The sequence below is a fragment of the Talpa europaea genome (assembly GCF_964194135.1).
Source record: "Talpa europaea genome assembly, chromosome: 3".
Taxonomy (NCBI): Eukaryota; Metazoa; Chordata; class Mammalia; order Eulipotyphla; family Talpidae; genus Talpa; species Talpa europaea.
This window is the reverse complement of record NC_140069.1, coordinates 137905516-137932243: the sequence shown is the minus strand read 5'-3', so window position 1 is coordinate 137932243 and position 26728 is coordinate 137905516. Positions and strand designations below refer to the sequence as shown.

The 26728-nt window shown below is 39.1% G+C and overlaps 1 protein-coding gene across 1 annotated transcript in view; it reads right to left on the bottom strand.

The window, feature by feature from the left end:
- Positions 1 to 241: 241 nt before the first annotated feature.
- LRGUK (leucine rich repeats and guanylate kinase domain containing) overlaps positions 242 to 26728 on the bottom strand; it is a gene marked incomplete at both ends in the record, with an annotated part of 92964 nt that continues 66477 nt past the window's right edge. The window contains 5 exons of the mRNA XM_084230647.1: positions 242 to 372; positions 3925 to 4064; positions 6043 to 6162; positions 7419 to 7507; positions 19729 to 19872. Coding sequence (XP_084086773.1) covers positions 242 to 372; positions 3925 to 4064; positions 6043 to 6162; positions 7419 to 7507; positions 19729 to 19872 — 624 coding nt within the window. The remainder of the gene's footprint in view (positions 373 to 3924; positions 4065 to 6042; positions 6163 to 7418; positions 7508 to 19728; positions 19873 to 26728) is intronic.

Below are 26728 nucleotides of genomic sequence, written 5' to 3'. Positions count from 1 at the left end.
GGAAAAGTCATTCATAGCTATGGGGAAAACTGAAATTACATTCCTAAAAACTAAGAGTGACTTTAAAAAAGAAGCTATTCAGAGAATCACAAAAGAAATTGAGTGCATTAAGCACATAGAACACTTCTTTGTAGGTAGTTGGTTGAGTGAGAAATGCCAGCATCCATGGCCCAGTAGGACAGAGGTGGCTGCAGTGATCAGAGAGAATCTTCCATGTTAAGAACAGATGCCAAATGCTGGTCTACTGGCGACAGTGAGGGATTGGAGGGAGGGTGGGCTTAGTGTTGAGACCGGAGTGACTGATGGGTGGCTCCGGGAGTCTTCTCTGTTGGCCAGGCCCTTTTCCAATGGGGCGGAACTGTTCGTGTAGTGCTGTAAGATATGAAGAAAAAACAGGCACTACAGATAGTCAGCCCATTGGTGCATTAGCACTGCAGGATGTAAGCACCAGAATAATATTTAGAATTCATTCATAATAAACTAGAAGGAATAAATAACACTAAGATAAGAAAACTAGGAACCAAGTTTCAAATTATCTCGAGTGTGAGGCTGGACAAGGCTTCGGTCTACAGCCTTGCCCAAGAACCAGAAGATTGCCAAAGCAAGCAGTTCCTCTACCCTGCTCATACCTGTAACAACAGCCTGTGTCATGCTCTTTCATCATCATCCATAAGCCGACTTGGCACTTGCACACATGCACCCCCACCCCCGAAGTCCTTCCTAGAGAAACCTCATCTAATGAGGTTTGTCTCTTCACCCAGAATGGAAACGCCAAGGACGAACCATGAAGGTAGTGTGGGAAGTAACAGGAGTTTAGAAGACAGAGACTTGAGTAGAAGGATGGTGGATGAGGAAGCAGAGTTCTCATTGGGGAGACAGCATTGTGGCTGACATTGAGAAAACGAGGCGGATGATTCTACAGGGAGTAAGAAAAATGGAGTGAACTATAGGGTCAGAGAGATTCAATGTACTGGGCCAGCTGAAGAATCCAAAAATGTTAAAGGCAAAATGGACAAGAAGACTGGCCCATATCTTGAGACAGTATCATGTTTTTTGTATTTATGCAGGAAAATTGCAAAGAAGCTCACACCACAGGCCAAAGAGCATGCCTGGGCAAGAGCTAAAAGTCCTTCAGCCTGCACACCCATCCTGGGCTCAGAAAGGCCCTGGTGACTAGGGCGATCTCCCCCTGCACAGAGCCAGACTGTAGGCCTGAAAGGGAGCTGCTTTTTCAAAATGTGTAATTATCATCAAAAGATCACAGGGCATATAAAAAAGCAGGAAAACATGATTTGTTCAAAGGAACAAAATAAACCTCCAGAAACCACCCCCGCAGAAAATTACCACCATCTTCTACAAATGTATAGTCATAATACTTATCAGGAACCTGGCAATTTACTTCTTATAGTACCTCTCCTCTTGTTTGGTTCTATATTCATACATATTGCATCATAATACACATGCACGTTACATTAATCTAGAGCAGTATACGACAGTACTAGATTGCTGTAGGACAGATCCTATTCCCAGGGCCAGACATTAATTGGTTGGTCCAACACTGTGTAGCCGGATGATACTGGGGGTGGAACTCCTCCCCAGATCCCTGCCTCCGGTGGAAATACCCACACTTCGCTCGGCCATTCTGTTTGGAAAGAAGCTTTTGACTCCAAGCCTCCTATTTAAGGGAGGATACAGGCATTGGGTAGGAAAGGTCTGGGAACACTGTCCCACGAGAAGCCACACATGTGATGATATTTTGTTCAGGGCTCCTGGGTGCCCTCAAGAGTGAGGTGGCAGGTATGGGCCTCCCCAGTGGCGCAGTGGTTGAGCGCTGGGTTGCGAAGCCGCCCGCTGCTCCCCTCAGCAGTGTACTTCGTCATTCTGTCTGCTCTGTTCTCCCCTCTGACTCTGGTGAATTCTCTCACCCTCCCATGCTTCTGACTGTACCCAGTGCTTGTATAAATAAATAAAACTTTAAAAAAAAAAAAGGAGTGAGGTGGCAGGTCCTAGCCTTCTGGGCCTTCCTAGGACAAAGGCACATCTTGTGAAATGAGACCAAGTGTCTACTTGAGAAACGGGGATTATTTCCTGCAGCTTTGGTCTGGGGAGTTCAATCCTTATGGCTTTTCTCCTCTCTCGTGAGTGGAATCTTTGAAAAGAGCTTCTCTGGCCAACGGAGCAGGGGCAGCGCAAGAGGAAGTCCACCCTCGCTGGCGGGTGGCTGCCTCTGGCCTCCTTCCCTCTGGAGATACCTCCCCCTGTGTCCTCTTGCTCACAGCCTGGCAAGTCTGTATTCACTTTCTAGATCCTCCGGCCACGTGAACAAGCAGGGGACCCTCATGTCTTCTTCTGGCTCAGGCAGATCACCCTGTCTTCAGGCTACAAGTGGCACCTCCTAGCCTCCAGGTCAATTGCTCATCGAGCCCCCTTCTATCCTGTCTGAGGGGCTTACTCTCTCCCTGTCTCACTAGTTCCTCTCCCCCTTTGGCCCCCAACACTGATCAGGCCCTCCACTCACTGTCATTTATGAATATGGCCCCTGAGCCCAGAGACAAGGTTGCACTGACCAGGCTGCCTGCGTAAGATCATCTGCATTCATGTGTCTGTTGGGCAGCAAGAGGCAAAAGGGGGTGAAGGGGAGGGGCTGGGCCAGATCCTTCAAACCTAAAGCCATCAGGATTCTCTGCCAGACTCCCAGAGCAGGGGATGAGCTAGGATTCTGAAACCACCATGGTTCTCTATTTTTTTTATTCTCAAATTTTATTGATTTGCCAATCATTTCTGTAACTTCACGGTTGTAGTAGTCCAATTCATGTGGACACATGCTTCATTCTCCCTCTGACAAAGCTCTGTGGCCAACACCCTATCCCATTACCTCCCCTATTCCCACCTACCTGCCCCCCAAGTAACCACTGTATTTTACACAGACTGAGAGTTCTTTTTGTTGTGTTTTGCCAGTTTATGTATTTATATTCTGCAAATGAGTAAAACCATCCGGTAACTGTCTCTTTTACTCCCTGACTTATTTCACTCAGCATCATCACCTCAAGGCCCAACAGGGTCCTCAAAGACACTATTTCTCTTGTTAACAGCTGAGCAGTATTCCATCGAGTATTGTAACCAGTTTCTTTTTTTTTTTTTTTTTTTAAATAGAGGCATGCTTTATTTATTTATTTGTTTGTTTATACAGGCACTGGGTACAGTCAGAAGCGCGGGAGGGTGAGAGAATTCACCAGAGCCAGAGTAGGAGCAGAGCAGGCAGAAGGACCGAAGTACACTGCTGAGGGGAGCAGCGGGCGGCAGGAGAGGTCTGCGCGCCATGTGGGACCCTCCTCTGGTGGCCGGGGAGCAGCCGGGGATCGAACCGGCGCCACAGAGGCCGCGGGCAGCTTCGCAACCCAGCGCTCAACCACTGCGCCACTGGGGAGGCCCTGTAACCAGTTTCTTTAGTCATGCTACTGTCATTGGACATTTAGGTTGATTCTATGACTTAACTATTGTGAATAAATTGCTGCCGTGAACATAGGAATGAACAAATCTTTCTGTATTAGTGTTTTCACATTTTTTGGGTAAATACTGGATCATTTGATAATTTTAGTTTCCTTTGTGGTTCATTTTATCTTTACTGAATGGATCCCAAGCTGTTAGAGGCAGTGAGAAAGCGTGTGCCCGTCATGCCCAGGACCCTGCAGGCTGTGTGGCTCTGGGCAGAGCACAGCATCCACCCTGAGTTGCTAAGTGGCCCAACCATTCTGAACTGCACTGCTCACCTATAAAAATGGGAGACAAATGGCCCCCTCTACACCTCAGAGGGGCTTAATTTCAAAAATCAGGAGCAGTCAGGAAACACTGATCAGAAAAAACTGATACAGACTTAAAATTAATTAGTATTTGTATGAGAACTGTAAGCAAAATGACACGTACCTTTTAGGGCCTGCTCCGCAGCACCATCACTGACTCCTGATGCCGAGCGAAAATAACTGCAACTATTTGGAAACTTGTAGGACAACTGGCTTGACAACGAACAAGACTGATATGTTCCAGAATATTTCTCAGTGTCTTTGCTATTGAAAAAATGAAAAATGAAATGAGATCTTTGAGATGCAGAACTACTAATGGCGTTGTGACTGATGCCTGTAACCTCCTGCGTTATCTCTGACAAGTCACGTCAGAAGTTTGCAAACGTGCTTGCTGAGCTAGTTTTTCAGTGGTATCTATAGCAAGAGCTAAGTAGCAGCTGACATAGTAAATACTGTCCATATAAGCAGAAACTTCTTACCCGTTATACAAGTCATAACTGAATATTTAAGGAGGGCAAGGCATTGTGCTAGCTTCTGGAATGTAAACCAAATGAGTAAGCAGAGATCCTATCTCTTAGGATTCCACTTAGTATCAAGTGCAGTTTGTATGTGGCAGTTCCTGCTCGCTTTGAGGGTAGAGAACATGAAAGCATGTTACAGGCCTGATCTGGGCTATCCAGTGGACATACCTATTACTAATTTGGGGGACTCTGATTTCACTCCCCTTTTAGGATGGGGTTGGCATGTGAACAGGATGGCTGAAGTTCCTCTGCCTGCACTTCTACCTCCAGCTTGTTTTCCTTTGTGCTTTACATATTTCCCAGCTTCCTCCCAGAGCAGGGTGGGTCCACTGGAGCTCCCCCTACAAGCTCTCTGGATAATTGAGCTTTGTTTCTTTGTTTATGGCAGGATTAAATATGATTTACTGTATTTTATTAATTAGTGTTTCTCCTCTCTCTCTGTGAACTGTTTATGTCTCTTCCTCATTTATCTTTGGAGGCTCTTAGTATTTTCCACATGAATTTGTGTGAAGTCTTTATATTCCGAATGCCATTGAAACCTTAATAGGAATTACATTGAATCTGTATTCTGCTTTGGGTAAGATGGCCACTTCACAATGTTGAGTCTTCAATCCACAAGCAGGAAATATATTTCCATATTTTTTGTGTCTTCTATTTCTTTTAACTATGTCTTACAGTTTTCAATGTACAGCTCCTTCACTTCATTTGTAGGTTTACTCCTAGGTATTTCTTTTTGACGCAGTTGTGAATGGGATTGTCTCCATGATTTCTTTATCTACTAGCTTGTTCTCTGCATATTGGAATGCAACTGATTTTTGTAAATTGATTTTGTGATCTGCTAATGTACTATATTGATTCATTATTTCAATTTGTTTTTTAGTGAAGTCTTTGGGGCTTTCTATGTATAATATCATGTCGTCTGCAAATAGTTTTACTACTTGCCCAATTTGGATTACTTTTATACCTTTCTCTTGCCTATTGCCAGTGCTAGAATTTCCAGTACTATGTTGAATAGTAGTGGTGAAAGTAGACATCCTCCTTAGTACTAGATCTTAGTAAAAAAGCTTTCAGTTTCTCACTGTTGAGTATGATGCTAACTATGAGTTTGTCATATATGAGCTTTACTATGTGAAAGTACATTCCATCTAATCCTAGCTTTTTCAGAGTTTTTATCATAAATGGATGTTGAATCTTATCAAGTGTATGTGGGAAAGCTCAAAGTATTACAACAATAAAATTCAGAGATGAAGGAAAGCATTACTCAGTTTTTAAATCGTCATTCTCAGTGTGACACATCACCCTCATAAAATATCCCTTTGCTAAAACACTTTTAAAATAATTTTTTAAAGTTATATTAACCTTCAAAAATGATAAAATGCTCATTGTTGAAAATACAGGGTAGAACAAAGAAAAATAAAAGTAGACCATAGTCCATTTCTAGAAGATAATGACTGATAATATTCCATTGTATTTATTTTCAGTGTTTTTTCCCTATACCCATGTTAATATTTTTAAACCTAGATTATGCTGGAGAAACACTTGCATTTGATTTCTAATAGATTATATATATTATAATCTATATTATAATATATATAACAGATTGTAAATAGAACCCTACTACTTCCCTGCTTTCGGATTTTTCGGAAGTCTAGGAATGAGTTTTATGACCTTTAATTAATCAAAGGAAAATAACTGATTCTATCCAAGAAAGCTTAACTCACCTCTTTTCAGAACATGTTCCCAAACAGAGTTCTAACTTCTTACAAATGTCAAAATGTTTCTGTAGTTCTAGTCCTGTAAAATAGTGTAAGCCACTGATAGTGGGTGCTGGTACTGGACCCCTGAAGTTGGAAATTTAAAAAAATACAAAGAATTTTGTAATGATATCAAGTAATACCTAAAAACAGATCACTATATCCCACAAATGTCAGTAGATCTATTTGGAACAATATTCATATAAGTTCACATCAGATTTTGTCTTAGACATTGGCATTATTATATCCTAATTTGTATGTTAAGCAAATTTGTAATGTTTTGAGTATTTCTTATCCATTGAGTCCTTAATATAGGTAAATTGTCTTTATACTGCTTAGTGTGTATTCTAGTATAAACCATAGTTCATTTGTTGGTGTTAGGTCCAGCAGTGTATAAACTGCTATAAAAATTGAAGTAGTAGATAGCCTGATACAGAGAATCTATATCATACTTTTTTTCTTTATAATGGTAGCAAATAAAGCTTAATTTTATATTGGTTACAGATTTTCAACAGACAATAAAACACTGAAATTGTAAAAATCTGAGACTTTTTAAATTGTTTCCTTGAATCATTTAAAGATGCTTTTTAAGATACTATAATATTAACTTCTAAAAAGCTTTATTATATATGCTATAATTAAGGTCTTGCCAGTGCTCTTAGTAACTTTTGAGTAAATTTATTAGTCAAATTTTCTACAGTCACACAGAAAAGAGAATGCAGAATACCGAAACCTATAATATTAATGAGAAAATAGAGTATAAGCATTTCATAACCATCTTGTGACCTGCTTATTCATTTTGAGTAAGTCTTAAAGTCTAACTATGCTTCTTCCCATGTGGTTATAGTCACTAATATGAGTAGTCTTCACAAAGCAAAACATTTCATTTTCAAAATTAATTATTAAAAATACAGCAATTCCCCTCATGCAGTTCACAGTTTAACATGGAAAGGAGACATGAAGCAAATGATTCTGCAAATAATCCAAAACTATTATTTTCAGAGTCATGATGAACAAGTACAGAATATTCAACAGGATGTACTCAACCTCGTCATAACTCGCTTTCCAAAACTGCCAGGAATATCATGCTTTGCAGTCTTCAAGGGCTTGTACAGCTCATCAGCTTCTAGTAGCTGTGGACATGCTGTGCCTGTGTGTGTGCGTGAGTGTGTGGGTAGATACACATGCAAGGGAAGTACAACATTTAGAACTTATGTATCACTGGGTCCATTTTAGTACAGAGGACCCTGTTTATGTTGATAATTTTGGATTCACTTGGTATATGTGGATACAGAAAATCAATCTAATGATGCCCCGGTGTGAGTAACATGATCAACGGATACCTTTGAAATAGGAGTGTGTGACAAGGAGGAATCTGTCCCATTAGGGACTGCCGGGCTGTCTTGTGCTGTCTCTCCAAAGACAGTCTTTCCTGGGCAGGAAATATGATGAGAAAATTATGTTATTAAAAATATGTCAGATGATTCCAATAGCTATAATATTCTCTTGTACTAGAGGATTTGTGAAAAGAATAAGGGAAGAGAAGATGGGCCCTAAAAACAATAAAAGCAATTAAACAATTGACATTTGTTCAGTGGGAAGAAGAAAGCCTTTATAAACAAACTCAAAATATTTTTATGGAGACCAAAGCTTAATATAACAACTTCACATGACACCTAAATAATGATGTGGCAGTTTGTTTTTTTTTAACATTGCATGTTCACATTTTTTATCTTTCCAGTGAGATTCTCAAGGATATAGATTATTATCATCTTTTAGCCTTCCTAGATCCTTAACTCACAGAGTCACTAGCTGGTTGTATAAATCTGACAATGTTTAAGTCTGATCCTGAGAGAGGACAGACTGGACCCTCCTAAGCCATCACCATCTCTAAGTATATATAATAGTATATGTTTGAGACAAAGATAGAAACGATAGTTTCTGCATTCAAAAGGTTTATAATCTGGTGGCAAAGGGGAATTTCCAAAAACAGAACAAGACAGCACATGCTATGTTGTCAGTAGCGCAACTTGTGTTGACACGCAGATTATCTGATGGCGTTTGACCTGTGGAACAGCTGCCCTAACCTGAAATCCTTCCGGTATAGAAAAGATAAATTAGAGCTGCTTTGTTTTACATAAAAAGCGTCATTTATAAAGTGACATATTTATTTTAAAAAGGCAAGCACATATAAATACATCGATTTTTGCTCTCAGCGATTTAATCTGAAATCTAAATCTGGTTGTTTGATTTTAATGTTATCACTAGGTGCCTCTATAAATTGATCTTAAAAGGGCATAGGAAGTAACAATCAACAGGTCTAACAAGTCCTCTCTTAACCTGGACAATAGGTTCTTGAAAACTGTGACTTTAAGTGAGATGCCTGGAAGGAAGGCAGTCATCTGTTATTCCCTGAGTACACTGAGCTCCTTTTTGTTCCATGTTGACAGGGATTGGTGCTGAAGCCAGACTTCAGGCCAACTGTCTGTCTAGCCTTGGGGACTTACTTGGTTGGTTTCAAGTGCTTACTTGTCTTAGGGTAATTTTGTAAGAAATCAGTTTTTAAGGATTAAGTTGATGTGAGTCCCCAAATATTTTTGCAGGCATGGCTCTACTCTGTGGTGATGCCAAGGTTGGCACACTGAGCACCCCTGGGAAACAGATTGTACCTGAGACCAGAAGCCCCTTAGTCACGCTTCTACCCCCTGCCCAGAGCACCCACTTCTTGGCACAAAGCAGGAGCTTAATCAATATCTTTAAAATACAATGGTGTAAATTTGAGGGATTCTATGAAGATTAAATAATGTTTACCATTCTTTATAATCTAGAATTTGCAGCCAGCTGTTGTTAGCTTAAGAAATTCTAGGTCAAACTTTTGAAATTGTTGAATGGTGAAACTATGAATGGTGAAAGCTAATATGCGGATTCATTGAACACAAGCTCTCTGGTAGAAATTTGAGCATTTTATTTCCCTGACTGTTGGCTCTGTGGTTCTGTGTAAGCAGAATGAGTAATTAATTTCTGTTGGGTGGGAAGTGCGGGCCTGTAAGGGACAAGAAAGGAAGACATCAGTATGTAAAAACTACATGCTTAAATAACCCTATAAATACATCTAAATTATTTTATATTACTATAAATTTTTTTTATATTGACCAAATCTGTTTTCCTCTCATGTTAATTATTTTTCCATGGCTCTATACTAGATTCATTCACTATTATGACTTCACTTTATATCATCCTGCTTTTTTCCTATATCAATTCTTGATTTAAATTATGACTGGGAAGATGACAGTGGTAATGGAAGCACAGTTCTTAGATCTTCCAGAATTCCCATATAAAAATAAACGGCAACTAAATAGTAAAATCAAAAATTCAGCAAAACATTTGTAAGAAAAGTAGGTGACAAAGTATTTCTTGGTTGGTTTAATCAAAAATTCAGCAAAACATTTATAAGAAAAGCAGGTGACAAAGTATTTCTTGAAACCCCCAAGACAGGTGATTCCCTAATAGTCAAAGCATCCATATGGCATCATCTATGGAAGAGGAAGCCACAGGGTGACTGAAAGACCTATAAGCAGGAGAACTACAAAATAGTTAAGAAATATTTACTGGGAAGGAAGGCAGGGTAATTTGGGGACCACAGCTGGGACACAAGGGGAGCTGTTCCTAGTCCAATAGTGGGCAAATATCAGGGGTCCACCGTAAGGTCTGAAGGAGCTGGATCAACTGAATTTTTGAAACTGACCCACTGGGGTTTTCTTCTGAGATGGGGCCCTACACTAAAGAGCTGATGGGCGTAGGACTCTAGATGTTACTTGAAGTAAGGGTCACGTTTCCAGACAGGTTGGATATTGGGGTGGAAGTTTTGGTGTGGTAACTGGAAATTTGGAGTTGCCATCAAATAAGATATAGATGGTTATGGGTGATACATGTTTAGGGTAGAGAGCAAGATTTCAGCTTTGGAGGAAATGAGTGCTGATGAAAGGAAAGGGAAGGAAAAAGGAGAGACTGAAATGGAACAGAAGGGCTAAGAAGTGAGCTCTGAGGCCCTCCAACAGGAAGGCATTGGGGAGCAAAGGAGAAAGGATTTTGAGAAGGAGCAAACATTGAGGAAAAGCGAACATTGAGAAGAAAAGCAAGATTTAAGTAAATGTCTCAGGCAAGAAATCTATGGCTAGGAGAATGGTTTTCGCATGGGAAGGAATATGGTGCTAATCTTAGGGGGCCTGGAGATACAGTAAAAACACCATTGTAGCATCAGTCCTCTGCCCACCCACCTATCCCATTTGGGAACACAACACAGAATGGAATCAAAGGAAGTATTTGGAGGGAAAGATTTTATACATCACACATTAAATCATGTATTAATTCATTCATTGTTTCAGCAGTATTTACTGAGCCATGCAGGGGGTTCAGACAACCATCCTAGAAACAGGGAAATGATCTGTTAACACAGTGGAGCATTTTACAGAGTCCAGTGCAGGAGGTAGCCAAGTGAATGGGATATTGCAATATATTATAGTGGTTAATGAGGGAGTAATAAGATGGCTTAGAAAAAGGTATTTCTGAATCAGCCACATGAAGAGCTGAAGAACATATTTGAGGTGCTGTTCAGTGCCTTAAGTAATCTAATTTTTTATGACAAAAGAAAATTTGATAGTGAAATAGTGTGGAACCTGGAGGATCCTGAGTTCAAATTAGACACAAAGAACAGAGGCCCAAGATTTCCTAGAAACCAAATTTATTTTCCTAGAATTCTCACTGACAAATCAACACTGAAAAATAGACCAAAGTAGAAGAAAACACTTTTCTTCTAGAGTAAAATAGACTAAATATATATAATCTTACACAAGCTCCTTGATTGATCTGTCTATAGTATCAGAAGGAAGTAGTGCTTGGTACTTACAGGTACCCAATATTCTGCTATCACAGATCCACTTTCTCACTGGCTTTCATACTTTATACTACTCTTATCTGCTGCACACATCAATTTGCCAAAGTGGCTTTCAATGACTTGGTCATTCAGCAACCTTTTCTTTCTGGAGAATTAGCTCTCTGTGACTTGGCCTGCTTAGCGTAAGGTGTCCCCTAAGGTTGTCAGAGGAGCTGCTAGAAGAAAACAGAATTGAAGTTCAGAAAATCAAGCTGTTTCTAGAAGGTAAAGATACTAGTCATAATTCCAGAATAAAAATTCCTCACTGAGTCAATATTGCCTTCATGCATGCCTTCCAGGGAACTAGTCCTGCAAAGGGGGTGTATGGGGGTGGGGGAGGTTGGGCTGCTAGCAACCAGGGAAACTGAAGCCTAGTGATGTGTGATGAGTAACACACAAGGACTTGGATTTCTGTGCTCCACAGTATGTGAGTGTTGTATAAATAATAGGATAGTGTTTGTTAGATACTTTATGCAGTGGTAAGAAAAGAGATGTGTATTTATTTTACTCAATCCTAAAAAGAAAATTGTGTTTAAGAAGTAAGGCTGATGAAAATTATATTTACAGCTTTCCAAGAATCTTTTAGAGATGCTCAAATTAATGTGCTTTGGGAGTCATTCAAAAAAAGTAAATTCAAAAAAAGCTTCCTTCTAAGCTATGAAGGAAGAGAAGAACTAAAGCAACAAAGAATTGTATGAGCAATGAAGGAGTCACTGAATCATTTATTAAATTATGGTCATATTCATAGAGCATTTCACATGGATAAGTTCTGGAGAAATAAACAAGAAAAATGAGGTAAACAGAATTTTTTCAGACTGATGAATAAGGAATACTCTTGGACATTTGTTTGTAACAAAACAAGTCATTTGAGTCCTAGAGTAAGTCGCCTTAGAGACGAAGAATGAAAAAAAAGTGTCAGTATATTAAGAACCCTATCAAGCAGCCCCATGACCTTAGCCCATTCTCTGTTCAAGGGAAGAGGTAGCAGAGGGGCTAGAGAGGCTCTGACCTCTCCCACGAACAAGAGCAGCCACAGCCCATGGGGCAGGCCAGGGAGGAGCAGGCCCACCTTGCTGTAGCACATAGAACATCAATGATCTGCTCTAGACTGAAAAGCAAATCCAGATCCTTTCTGCATGGCAGGACTTCAATAAATACAGGCTCGGTAGATAGATGGCTGAGAAGAGGTGAAGGGAGCAGAGGAAGGGAAGGAAGGGCTGATGACTGCATGGCTATGGGAGCAAAGACGTAAGAAATCCTGCATTAAGCTACACACAGGCTGTGCACACTGTTCCTTTCACGCAGGCCCACATGACCCTTAGCTCACTATTTCACTTTTCCCAGATGTATAGCCAGTGGAATAGTAAGCTGGGTTGCACCCCTTAAGAGCTCCCACCCTCATGTGAACCATTGCTGGACCCAGAGTCTCTTCAAATCCTGCAGGTTGATCATCTATTAGGTTTTCATTTGGGCATCACCCCTGGCCCCTGCCTTACAGAGCCCTTGGCCTCTTTAGACCTCAGGAAATTCTCCCCAGTCCCTAAATGGTGAAGCAACTCCTGACATTTAGCCAACTAATGAACAAATGATACTCAATTCATAGGTGACCCCCTACCTCCCGCAATTGCCAGCACCCCTCAGGTCCTTAACACCTCTTTTCACTATTGCCATCTTCTACCCCTTGTGGCTTCTATGGTAACAATTGTTTACAGTGTTAACACCCAGCGGGGTACCCCTAAATATTATGGCTTAGGATTGCCCATTTGTGTATGTACATTAGTAGACCCATATGGCTCGTATTCTTTGAGTCAAGAATTCTTTGGTTCAACAGCATGTTTGTGAGCTAAACCCATGGAGGAAAGTGTTCTGATTTTTATTACTGTTCCCATTTCATCATGTGAATATTAAACTTTTCCCCCGGCCATTCTGCTGCGGATGGGCACTTGAGCTTCCTAGTCAGGGCTACTGGGAACACTGCTACTCTAAACATGCCTAGACACAGGTTTTGGTGCATGTGACCAGTCATTCGTGTTGGGAATATACTAGGAGTACCACTGTAGAGTAGGGGTTCTGGAGGAGGGTGGGCTGGGTGTGTAGTGAGTGTTTTTGAAGTTTGTAGTCTGGAAACCCCTTGTCGACAAGCCTATGCATACAGTGTGCCCAGTGGTGCTGCAGTCTCCCCTATCTTGGGGGAAGATAGGTTGACAGAGCTTACAGTTTCTTCGTAAGAGCAGGCCAAGCAGAGGGAGGTGTAGGCATGCATTCAGTCACCCTGAAACATGCAGTCTAGAAGCCCCCTGCTAAAATGTCCATGTGCCATTCATTGCTGCTCTCCCCCTACGGGGCTAGTCAGGTGCGTACACTTGCAGTTTCTTTGTAAGTATAGGCCAGCGATCACTTGCAGGGGGAGAGGTGAGTGTGTCCTTAGTCTTTCTGAAGTCAAAGACCAAGGCCTCAATGGCCATGTGAGTATTATGTCTGGGGGCTACACTCCACCCTACCATGAGGTGAGATAGATCCTAGGAGTCGCACCATTTCTAGGCCAACCCTTTGGATGCTTCCCCATGGTGGCCATGAAGAAGACTCCTTGTGGCTTCCCTGTAAGTGCAGACTGGAGGTTGTGTGGGTCTGGGAGAGGGATAAGCATCTTCCCTGGCTCTCCATGGCGGTCACAGGCACTCCTGGAAGCCCAGAGACCATGCTGAGGATAGATTTTATTATGGCCAAACTCAGACCCCTGCCACCTGGGTATCTTTTGTCGGACTGTTGAACAAGCTGTGCTCTCACAGTGAGTTATGCTGTGTCCTTCCCAGGCTGGCATGGGAGAGCCTGGGGGACTGTTGGAGAAAGGGTCAGAATTCCTCCCAGTTAACTGGCGCCATTCCTGACTTACTGTTTCTCAGCCTTTCCTTCCCTTTCCGATGGCTTCTTGCTCTCCTCCTTCCATGATACTGGTCCTCACTTCCCCAGACCCATTCCAGAGCTGGCTGATCCCTCTGGATTCTTCGATATTCCTGAGGGAAACAACTCAAGGATCCTGACTGCCCACCATCTCTTATCCCCTCTCTGCTTTTTCATCTTGTTGGTGGTTTCTTGTGCTGTGCAGAAACTTAATTCAATATAGTGCCATTTGTTTTTGCTTTTGGAGTTAATTTAAAAAAAAATTAAGACCGATGTAAAATGACTTTCTTTTACATGTTTTATGGTGTAAGGTCTTATATTCAAATCCAATCCTAAATTAGTTTTTGTGTATTGTGTAAGATGATGGTAGAATTTCATTGGTTTGCATGCAGAGGTTTGAAGAGGGGGTGAGGATACCACAAAAAAGTGTTATAGGCCAATATCCATAAAGGACATAAATGCAAAAATCCTAATAATAAGGAAGCATGATGCCCCTATTTGCTCTTCATCCTCAAGCTTGCTTTGGCTATTTGGGATATTGTGTGGTTCCATACAAATTTTAGGATTTTTTTTTTATACTTCTGTGAAAAATGCCATTGGAATTTTGATAGAGGTTGCGTTGAATCTGTGTAATGTTTTGGGTAATACATACATTTAAACAATATTCTTCCAAATCATGAGCATGAAATATCTTTCTATTTCTTTGTTTCTTCTTAATTTTGTTATTGTCTTATAATTTTCAGTGCACAGGTCTTTCACATTCTTGGTTAAGTTTATTTCTAAGTTTTTTTTTTAATGGGATAGTTTTCTTAATTTCTCCTTATGTTGGTAGATAAATACAAAAGATTTTTATATATTGATTTTCTATCCTGCCACTTTCCTGAATTTGTTTACTAGTTCTAACAGTTTCCTGGTAGTCTTTTTTTTTCTTTTTAAAAAATATTTATTTATTTATTTATTTATTTATTATTTATTTATTTATACAAGTGCTGGGTACAGCCAGAAGCATGGGAGGGGTGAGAGAATTCACCAGAGACAGAGTGGGGAACAGAACAGGCAGACTGACGAAACACACTGCTGAGGCGAGCAGTGGGCGGGAGCAGCTGGCACTGCAGAGGCTGCGGGCAGCTTCGCAGCCCAGCACTCAACCGCTGTGCCACCAGGGAGGCCCCTTTCCTGGTAGAGTCTTCAGGGCTTTCTATATATAAAATCATGTCATCTGTGAAGTGACAGTTTTACTTCACTTCCAATAGGATGTCTTATTTCTTTTTCCTGTCTAATGTTTTAGCTAAGACTTCCAGTACTATACATTATTACACACAGTGATGAAACTGAGCATCCTTGTCTAGTTCCTGATCCTACAGAAACGGCATTCAGACTTTCAGCCACTGAGTATGATGCTAGGTGTGGGTTTGTCATTATGGCCTTTAATATGTGGAAATGTTTCCTTTAAACCCACTTTATCATAAATGAATGCTGAAAGAGCAAATGCTTTTTCTATATCTAATGAAATATGATTTTTTCCCCTTTTGTTGATATGGTATATCCTGTTGATTTTTGGCAAATTTTGAACAATCCTTCCATCTGTGGAATGAATCCTACTTGATAATGTTGTATGGTTATTTTAATGTATTCTTGAACTCACTTTGTAATATTGAGGATTTTTGCATCTCTGTTCTTTATGGATATTGCCCTGTAACTCTTTTTTGGTGGTTCCTCTGATTTTGGTATCATATGAGCTTGGAAGCATACCCTCCTCCCTCTTCAATATTTTGTCAGATGCTGAAGGACGATTGGTATTCTTTGAATGTTTGGTAGACTTTCCAGTGAAACCACCTGGTCCTGGACTTTTATTTTGGGGGAGGTTTTTGATTACTGATTCAGTCCCCTTGCTATTAATTGATCTATTCCAATTTTACATTTCTCCTGATTCAGTTGTAGAAGATTGTTGGTTCTAGAAATTCTTTCATCTCTCCTAAGTTGTCCAATTCATTGGCATATAATTGTTCAGTTATTTAGTTCCTTATTTCTGAAGTATCAGTTGAAACTTTTCCTCTTTTATTTCAGATTTTATTTGACTCCTCTCTATCTTGGTGAGTCTAGCTAAGGGTTTCTCAATTTTCTTTTCAAAAAATGAGTTCTTAGTTTATTAATCTTCTTTATTGTCTTTTTAGTCTATTTCATTTATTTCCATCTGATCTTTGTTTTCTTCCTTCTGCAAAAATTGGGTTTCATTTGTTCTTAATCTCCTAGTTCCTTTAGATATAGTTATTTTTCTCACTATCTGAAGTAGACCTGAAGCATTATGGACTTCCCTCTTAGAATCACTTATATTGCAACCCATAGATCTTGGTGTGTTGAATTTCCATTTGTCTAAAGGTATTTTTCACTTCTTTGATTTCTTCATTTACCCAGGATAGTGTTGTTTAATTTCCATATATTTGTGATTGACAGGCTCTTGCCCCCTGGCTGACACTTTAACAATGACTAATGAGACTCCTTTATGATTTAGATGCTTTTCAAATTGAGTCTGTTTTGACAGACTCTTCCAAGAGGGTCGCCTCTCCTCCCCAAAGCCTATTGGGTCTCCTAGTGGCAGTCTCTATTGGTTTTCAGAACTAGATGTTTAGAGTGGGAAATATCTCCGGTGCAGGTGTCAAGGGTTGAGTTACCTTGTCTGAGGCATGAACCCCAAACTCTTTCTTGAGAGTATTTGTGAGATCCCTCCAGATTGTGGGCCACCATACTGTGGGTAGTTTCACAGCCCATCTGCATTTCTGTCTCTCCTACCCATTTTGGTCTAGTCCTTTTTTTACCTTGTTGTAGAGGAGTGTTTGGGTCATTCTCAGGCCTTTTTAATAAACAATTTTTTCATATATAGTTGTATATTTGGTGTGTCCACAGGAGGAGGTGAGCCCAGGATCTTCTTACACCAACATCTTCAGCTGCCTTTTTGTCTATAATCTACTTTCCCCACCAATTTTCCAGTGTATTAATTCTCTCTCCCAATGTGTCTATTGGTTATTAATTTCAGTTGCTATTTTCTCCCAGGTTTTTATCATGTTTAGTTATTTTAAAATTATCTCTGCTTTTAGCTGAAATTTCCAATTTTGCCTTGTATCTGGGAGAATGTGCTGTCTAGTTAAAGTTTGAGTTTGATATCATTCACACTTTGAGGTTTCAAAATGTGAGTTTGATACTGACACTATCCAAATAACTTCTCAGGCAATTTCTAATATCTTTAGATTCTGTTACTTATTGTTTGCTTTTCCATCTTCATTTTTGTACTAGGCATTGTACTTACAAAAGTACTTATACTTTTTTTTGGCCATATGCCCAAGGACACTACTAGTAATCAGAGATCTTTCAATCTAATTCCAATGAATTCTTAATCTTAAACTCCATTTCCTATGAAGTTCTGAGTACTTTTTGTTCACTCTTACTTCAAAGTTGAAGCTCTCCAGGTACAAACCCAAAATAAGCAAGGTTCATCTATGCTCCCTTCTTGGTGGATCTCATTCCTCAGTGCCTCAAAACCCAGTGTTGTTTTGTTCCTACCAGACTGTCAAAAGTGACATTTCAGCCCCTCAACTTTATTTCAATTAGCAAAGATCCACTGGATAAAGTGTCCTCTAGTACCAGGCTCATCTCACAGGGTCTCCCCCACTAATTCCTGGACAGGTATTGTTTTGCTCTTCTGTTTGTTCTCCAGTACTTCCAGGTAGGTTTTTTTGTTTTTTGTTTTTTGGTCCAGGTTTTCTAGTTATACTCAGCAGGAAAGCTGGTCCAAATTACCAAATCTGCTTTTACTAGGAGTAGAATTCAAGTAAACCACTTTCCATGACTCTAAAGATCCTTAATGCTACAGAGATATTGATCAATCACTCAAAGGAGGGGTGCTATTCTTGAACATAAAGTAGAACACTTGAAGGCCTGATTCCTTTTTCCCCTCCCTGCCAACCATTATCACAATAGCAACTGACATTTGGTTTGTGGTCAGTAATTTACATAGAAGGTTTACATGCATTTGATACAATAGCATTGGGAAGTAGGTGTTATTGACTCCACTTTACAGAAAACAAAGTGACATTGCATCGCAGATAAATAAATTCTGTAAGATCATCTAGTAGACAAGACTGTCACATGAACTCAGTGTTAGTGCATTACCACTTAGGCCAAGGAGCCAATAGTGAAGTGTAGGTACAAACAATCATAGTATAAAAATACGGATAGAAACACAAATGTAAATTTACATTTACCCAACCAGTTATGACGTATGCATATGTAACTACCAAGGAATTAGGGTGGTTACCATAAGATACAAAAAGTAGTCTTATTATTTTGTAATTATACCGTGACAGACACCTACTCGCAAACTGCACAAGGAAAGAGGAATATTAGGTTAGAGGGATTGAACTTGAAGGCCTCATTGCACAGTGAATTTTGAGGTGGGTTTGAGCAGGACAGGAAGAGTGTAGTCTTCAGCAAAAGCTGAAAGGGCACTTCAGAAAAACAGAAGTAAACAAGCAATGATAACAAATTTCTACCTACTTTGTCTCTCACTGTCAAATGGCTCTCTTAATATTTTCCAAATGTAAAGATGTAAATATTAAATATACAGCTTGGCACCAAAAAAAGTACAGAAAAATCTTTTTTTTTTTTTTTTTTTTTTTTGATGATTGAAGATACAGGCTTTTGACAAAGGAAGCTGCAATTCCTTCAATACATGGAAATTTATGTTGGGAAACTAAAAAGTAGAAAATAACTTCTAAGGGTTTCAACAAGGGCTCACACAAGATAATCCACATGAAAGCACTTTCCAAGTTATTAATGTTTTCGAAGGGTTCTTTTATGTTCTCTCACATAACTATTGTATCATCTCATTGAAGCTTCTATTGTCTTGATGTTACAGAGGTATCTTGTTCATTTTGTAACATTACAAAAGCTATGTGAAAGATTGATAACCTATGATATATCCTAAAATTTGATAAATACTTAAACTTCCAATACAGCATTAAATTAATATTTAAAAGAAAACGAGGCATTAAAAATCTCAAATTTGCCCCATATATTTGACAACAGTGATTTAGTGTTATATTCACACTAATTTCTAAAGAGTAAATCTGTTGTATGTATATAAAGGAACCAGTAACTGGTTTGATTCTTTTGACCACTGCCTGTGGTTCTGACTTTAGAAGGTGGTGTGAAGATTTCCTTAGAGCAGGCTAGCTTTAAGGAGTTGACCACCAGATCGAAAGTTCTATTGCTTGTGTGGCAACTGAAATGGCAATAAGTTAGGTCTCTGTATTCCCAGATCATTCTATAGAGACTATTTCAAGTAGAAAATGAGCACAACCTAATCGGAATGCACTGCCAATTTGGATGTTCAATGCCTGCACACACTAATTTCTTTGACTCCTTAGAAACCTGAGTTGGAACTAAGTTACTGGAGGACTGGTTTCAGTACTGCTAATTTGAAAATGTGGACACATGGGGTGGACTCACTCTGAAAGTACAACACAAGAATACTCAGGTGTATCCCAACAACAAAACAACTTTTCCCTTGAAATGCTTATTTTACAGCATTAATTTTATCGTGGTACTAAGTAAAAGTGTTGAGTATCAGGGGGAATGGTACTAACAAAATCTACACTGAAGTCTTATTTTAGAACTCATGTCTATTCTTACAGATGTAGAAAAGGGCTAAAAAAATAAACTAGTCTTGGGGGAAATGAATTAGTCTCAAAATATGAAACCCTCTTTTGGTCTGATGCTATGTAACGCTCACATGGGGCTTCACCCCAACAGTCCCTCCTTACCACTGGTGTCTTAATGGCTGAAAGTTTGGCCCATAATTTCATATAGTAGTTTCTGTCTGTAGAATCCACGAAATCACCAGAATTTGAAGAAGTAGGACTCTTAGAAGAATCTGCAGATTTCAGTTGAGGTGGTAAAATATCTAGTAGGGAAAAGAACAAAATTTAAACTAAAAGTCACAGAATATGATAAGGGAACTTTCTGAAGTGAGAGAAGTGTTTTTATCTGGATTTATCTAAACACAACAAACTATACATAAATTCTGTGCATTTCAACTTGAAAGTAAGATAACTGAAACTGATTTAGAATAAAGAATAATTGTTGGGCCTCCCCGGTGGCGCAGCGGTTGAGCGCTGGGTTGCAAAGCTGCCCGCGGCCTCTGCGGCGCCAGTTCGATCCCCGGCTGCTCCCCGGCCACGGGAGAAGGGTCCCACATGGCGCGCAGACCTCTCCTGTCGCCCGCTGCTCCCCTCAGCAGTGTACTTTGGTCCTTCTGCCTGCTCTGCTCCCCACTCTGGCTCTGGTGAATTCTCTCACCCTCCCGCGCTTCTGACTGTACACAGTGCATGAAGAAAGAAAGAAAGAAAAGAAAGAAAGAAAAGAAAGAAAGAAAAGAAAGAAAGAAAAGAAAGAAAGAAAAGAAAGAAAGAAAAGAAAGAAAGAAAAGAAAGAAGGAAGGAAGGAAGGAAGGAAGGAAGGAAGGAAGGAAGGAAGGAAGGAAGGAAGGAAGGAAGGAAGGAAGGAAGGAAGGAAGGAAGGAAGGAAGGAAGGAAGGAAGGAAGGAAGGAAGGAAGGAAGGAAGGAAGGAAGGAAGGAAGGAAGGAAGGAAGGAAGGAAGGAAGGAAGGAAGGAAGGAAGGAAGGAAGGAAGGAAGGAAGGAAGGAAGGAAGGAAGGAAGGAAGGAAGGAAGGAAGGAAGGAAGGAAGGAAGGAAGGAAGGAAGGAAGGAAGGAAGGAAGGAAGGAAGGAAGGAAGGAAGGAAGGAAGGAAGGAAGGAAAGAAAACATGCCTCTATATCAAAACAAAACAAAACAAAAAAAACAAAGAATAATTGTTGCTGGATAATAATAAAGGCAGCCTGTAGCATCTTTTAATGTACCTGTCCTGGGAGTGTACTTAGTACTCAATACATACAGGCTTATGAATAGAATTAAAGGAAGTAAAATTTGGCAAACAATGGCTTCAAGATACTTCACTGAAAAATCATCCTTGAAATTATTTTCCATTATGCAAAAGTTTCCTAAAATGCTAAAAGAATAAAATATGCAATACTAAAGAGAAGCTTAAAAATAAAAGGAATAATGAAGTCCTGTTTAAAACACGAGGCTATCCAGTTTCCCTTTAAAACATGAGGCTATCCAGAGACCTAGAATATATACTCTAAGCTATTGTCACCTATAAAGTGTTCAGGTATAAATAACTTTGGATATATACAGGAGTATCTACACTTTTATGGATATTGCTTTAAAATGATCATTTCCATGTCCTACCAGACAATAAGGTTAACTGAACTGATAGGAGACTCACCCCAAAACAAAGAAAAATGCTAGATTATACATAACAAAACAGTTCTTTTTAATACATAGCAAAGCTGAGACAAAGAGGGAGAGATGGCACGAGGGTCCATGAAAGTCCTCTCCCAGGTGATGGCTGTGATCTAGAGAGTGACCTAAAGTCATGAAGAAAAGCATTCAGCTATCTGGGGTGAAAGCATGTGAGGCAGAGAGTGGCTTTGTTATAAGAACACAGGAGCATGCCTAGCAAAACAAGTGCAGTACAGGATTCAGACTAACTGAAGCAAGGGGAAAAATAAGTTGGAGGAGCTGGAACTTATGCATATCTTAAAAAATTTTTTTTGTTCTCTTGATGGGACTCTAAGTACAAAGCATTGTGAAAAGACCAGATGAGCTGGGGGAAAAATGTAAAAAGACAATATAAAGGGTAGAAACTATATACATTGAAATATAGTCTCCATAGAAATTATTTTACATATATATCCTTATTTAAAATATAGTATAATACAGTATTTTTGCCAGGATCCCCTTTTCTGGCTTTCTGTCACATAAACCATTTAGACCACAGTGTAAACAAGTAAGGTTCAATCTGCAGCTATGATTCTAACAATTCAATATCTTAATGGCTTCTCGAATACAAAACATTTTGTTAATGTGTGTAGATTACCATTAAACTACATTGTAATGCCACTCCTTTAATAGCTTGGACTCCTATAATAAATATAGTTCTTAATATAGTTTCTAATGTCTTAACACACCAGTGGACACATTCATGGACCCTACTTCACATCTTACAAAAACATTATTACCAATGTCATCATACCCTGCCACAAAGTTTCTTAATGTGCTTTTTCAAAGTCTCCAAATTAAAGTCAACCTTGAGGCAACATTAAAATATATACATAAGTCACTTTATAAGCCCCACAAAGAATCAACTTCTTCAGTATATAGGCTAGTTAAATTTATTTAAACACTTACAAAGAAGTATAAATGGATTTAATGATGCATGACAGATTTCAAAGTTATTTTATGGATTAGTATCATTGCCAAATGTAGCAAAATAGAAATGAAGTATCTTTTACAACCAGAACTGCTTTTCAAATTAATGGCTTAAATTTAGACTTATAGTCCTTTGCAGTCAAGAGAATTAAAATAATATTTGAGTAAGTATTTTAAAAGACTAAACATAGAATCCAGCCTACATAAGCAGTGCAGTAGACGCCCTGTATCGAAGACTAAGACATCTGTATGTGTATTTAATATATCAATACACAGACTAAACAGGGCTGTTTACTGCATAAAGAAAGGAGAAAATAAAAGATGCCAATGATCTACTGTGACAGGCAGCGAGCCAAGTCAACAACTACTAATACAATTAGAATTTGGCAGCCAAATCCTATTTTAATGACCATTAACAAGATTGCTTATATAGGAAAGCAACTAAGTCATTCTTCTATCCAAAACTATGAAGCAACCACTTTAAATACAGTTTATAACAAGTAAATAAATGTTGGGGGGAAATGAATCAACATTAGTTTCTCTTTTTGAAGATACCTAGAAATGTCTGAGTTGGAAACAGTTAAAACTTAAGATAACCAGATGACTTCAGAATTGTTGCTTTTGCCCCACTCAAATAGGCTTTAAGTATGTTTATTTAGATAACAGTTTTTGAACAAGTAATCTATATATATGTGATGATTAAATCCATGCATATAAATAAATACCTATTTAATCCCCACACAAGAATCTCAATACTGAAATAAGAACCAAAAAAAGGGGCTAAAAACAAATGAGAGCACAATCTGCTATACAGTTAAAAATATTTTTAATAGGATAGTTACATAGTTTGTGGTGATAAATTAAGGGGACAACTCAGTTCATTAGGAAGTGTTAACATAAAATTGAAGGTGGTAAAAGCTGTTTTTCCAAAATATAATTAAGCCTTTAAAGTCTGTACTTCTAAGACAGGAATAACAGCAAATAGAAAAATAATCATTTCACATTATATCCATATTTCGTAGCAAAATAAGCTTTATAGGAGAGAGCTACCATGTAAGTTCAAGGAAATCGAGGAGTAATGCTCGCTATATACATGGAAAGAATAGACTTATTAAACTATGTTAACAGTAAAGTGCCATATTCTTGAGTGTCATATGAAAGGAATGATCTATTTAAAAAGACTAGATTCTACAAGAAGACAAATGTGAATGTGTATTTTCACATGGAGAATGGGGTGCAAAAAAGGGTTTTTTTTTCCATTAGACTTCATACTCTGGAAGATTTTGTACAGAGCTGAACTAATGGGTCAATATCTTTAAGCATGTATCCAGAATGTCCAAATTAAAATAAATCACAATAGCAGCCTGAATTTCAACTTCTGTAATGGATGAGATTATCATGAAGTAGTTGAGTCTCTGGAGGTATATATAGGACTCGGAACATTTCAAGTGTGGAAACTTGTTATCAATACATGAGATCTGTGTGTGTATAGAATTTTTTTTTTTTTAAGATTTATTTATTCAAGCACTGGGTACAGTCAGAAGCGTGGGAGGGTGAGAGAATTCACCAGAGCCAGAGTGGGGAGCAGAACAGGCAGAAGGACCAAAGTACACTGCTGAGGGGAGCAGCGGGCGGTAGGAGAGGTCTGTGCGCCATGTGGGACCCTCGCAGGTGGCCGGGGATCAAGCTGGCGCTGCAGAGGCTGCGGGCAGCTTCGAAGCCCAGCGCTCAACCACTGCACCACCAGGGGAGGCCCTGTGTATAGAATTTGAAAAAATGAAAGAAAAGGGTATTGATTGGCAGGGAAAGGAGAATAAACTTCAGGGAACTTGAATATACACTAAATGTTTCCTCTCCTTTGAGCAACATATGTGATAACATTTCTAACGTGATTTTCAGCCAACCCTACACCTCCACCCCTAGAGAGAAATGTGATCTCTGCTTGCTCAGGGCTCATCCTTCAAGAACAAGTTTTCAGGATGTTATTTTCATTGGTCGCTTCCTCTAACGAAGACATTTTGGGGTCTCACTTTGCTTTCCTTTGTCTTTAAACACAGAGTTCTTAGATCTGGTAGTTTGTGGAAGCCCATCTTATTTTCAACCCACCACAGGGAGAGAAAAGGTCCACTATCCTGACAGAATTTACCATCTAGCCACCCCAAAATGAATATAAATGCCCTGGATTTTATTAACAATGGAAGAGTAAAAATATTTATTGAGCAGGTACCATGTGCCAGGCACTGTTACAAATCTTTTTTCAATTGGTTTACATAGTCATTAGTATTTTTATAAGTGTAGGATCTCCATGCCCTTCTCCCGTTCCCCAACCCCATGCAGTCACCAGAGTGCACCCATCATCAGAGTACCCAAAGTCCACCACCATAGTCCATTGCGCACTCTCTCTCCACGTGGTTCTCTCCCCTACCCTTCTGGGTGTCTCAGTTCTGTGGTCAGGTGTCAAAGGTTAGTATTTAAATTTGACTTTATCTGACCCTTTGCTTGGTGTCTCTGTATTCCGCATATAAGTGACACCATCAGGTATTTATCTTTCTCTTTTGCTTAGCATGATCCCTTCCAGCTCCATCCAGGTTGCCACCAATAGTATGAATTTACCTTTGATTGCTGAGTAGTACTCCACTGTGAATATATATCACCTCTTCTTGATCCAGTCATCTGTTCTGGGGTACTTCGGTTGTTTCCATGGCTTGACTATTGCAAATAGTGCTGCAATCAACATGAATGCAAATTTCTTTTCAAATTAGTGTTTTTGTGACCTTTGGGTAGATATCTAGGAGTGGAATTACTGGTTTGTATGGGCAGGTCCATTTTTAGTCCTTTGAAGAAACTCCATATTGTTTTCCACTGGACCAGTTTACATTCCCACCAACATCGTAAGAAGGTTCCTTCTTTCTCTGTATTGTTGCCAGCACTTGTTTTTGGTCTTCTTGATATGGGCCATTCTCGGGTATGCAGTAAACTCACTGTGGTTATGATTTGCATTTCCTTGATGGTAAGTGAACATTTTTAAAAGTGCCTGTTGGCCATCTGTATGTCTTTGGAGGTGTGCCCATGTAGTGATTCTTCCCATTTTTTTAATTTTCTTTTTGTTGGGCTGTATGAGCTCTTTGTAGATCTTCAATATCAGACCATTTTCAGATATATGTGTGCAAATATTTTCTCCCATTCAGTAGGGTGACTTTTTGTTTTAGTGATGGTCATTTCTTTTTTTGTGCAGAAGCCTTCTTGTTTAATGGAGTCCCAGTTGTTTATGTTCTCTTGTTTTACTTGCTGTTGGAGACAAATCTGCAGAGACTTCACTAAAATTTACATTGTGAAGTGTTTTGCCTAAGTTTTCTTCTATATATTTTATGGTTTTAAGTCTTACACTCAAGACTTTTATCCATTTCAAGTTGATTTTTGTATATGGTGTGGGATAGTGGTCTAGTTTCATTCTTTTGCAGGCAAGCATCAAGTTTTCCCAATACCATTTAGTGAAGAGGAATTTCTTGTTCTGGTGTATATTCTTGGCTCTTTTGTCATAGATTACCTGTCCACCTAGGGATGGGTTTATTTCTTGGCTTTCAATTGGTCTGTATATGTTTTGGTCCAGCATCATGCTCTTCATTATTATGGCTTTATAGTATAGTTTGAATTCTGTACATGTAATAATGCAATTCATCTGAATTTCAGATGAATGTTTGCTCCACTTGTTTGAAGAATGCCATTGAAATTTTTTTTATTGGGATTACACTGCATCTATACATTGTTGTGTGTAGGCTGGCCATTTTGACAATGTTGAATCTTCCAATTCACAGAGCTATTACAAATCTTCCCTGTGTGCACCCAAAGTAAATTTCAAAATAATCTCAGAACTGCAATGCTGCCTGTTTATGCCCATGACACCACCTCTTGATCTGAACCACAGGCTTTTGTTCAATATTATTCTAATTCTATTCTATTTAACTCAACCCTAATTCCATCAAGGTTGTTTAATAGGATTTTCAGACAAGACCAGGTACTAAATATTCCCAATTAATTTGAAGAGTATTATCCAATAAGTGAGCAAATGGTATTTATTTTTGCCACTTACATACTGATGGGGATAGTGGTCATTCCTATGAACACTTGCTATGTGCCAGACATTGTTCTGGGCGTTATTTTTTACTTACACATTTAATTCTGATAATAATCTTGAGGCGGGTATTGTACTCTGGAACTTTCAATGATTATTTTAGTTGTGTTATTTGAAATCACAAGGTTATGATTTTTTTTAAGTCTTTGGTTTTTGCTAATCATGACTGCACTTTGATAATCACTTTTAAAAAAATGTCTATAATTATGGATTAGTTTTAATGCCATTAGCTACATTCAATCTTCTAACATTTAGTGTAAATGCAAAGAAATATTGAAGCTCTTATCCTCCCCTTTGAATGCTTGGTTGATAAAAACAAACAAAAAAAAGTGGTTTTTAGAATTATGTCTTTCAAATT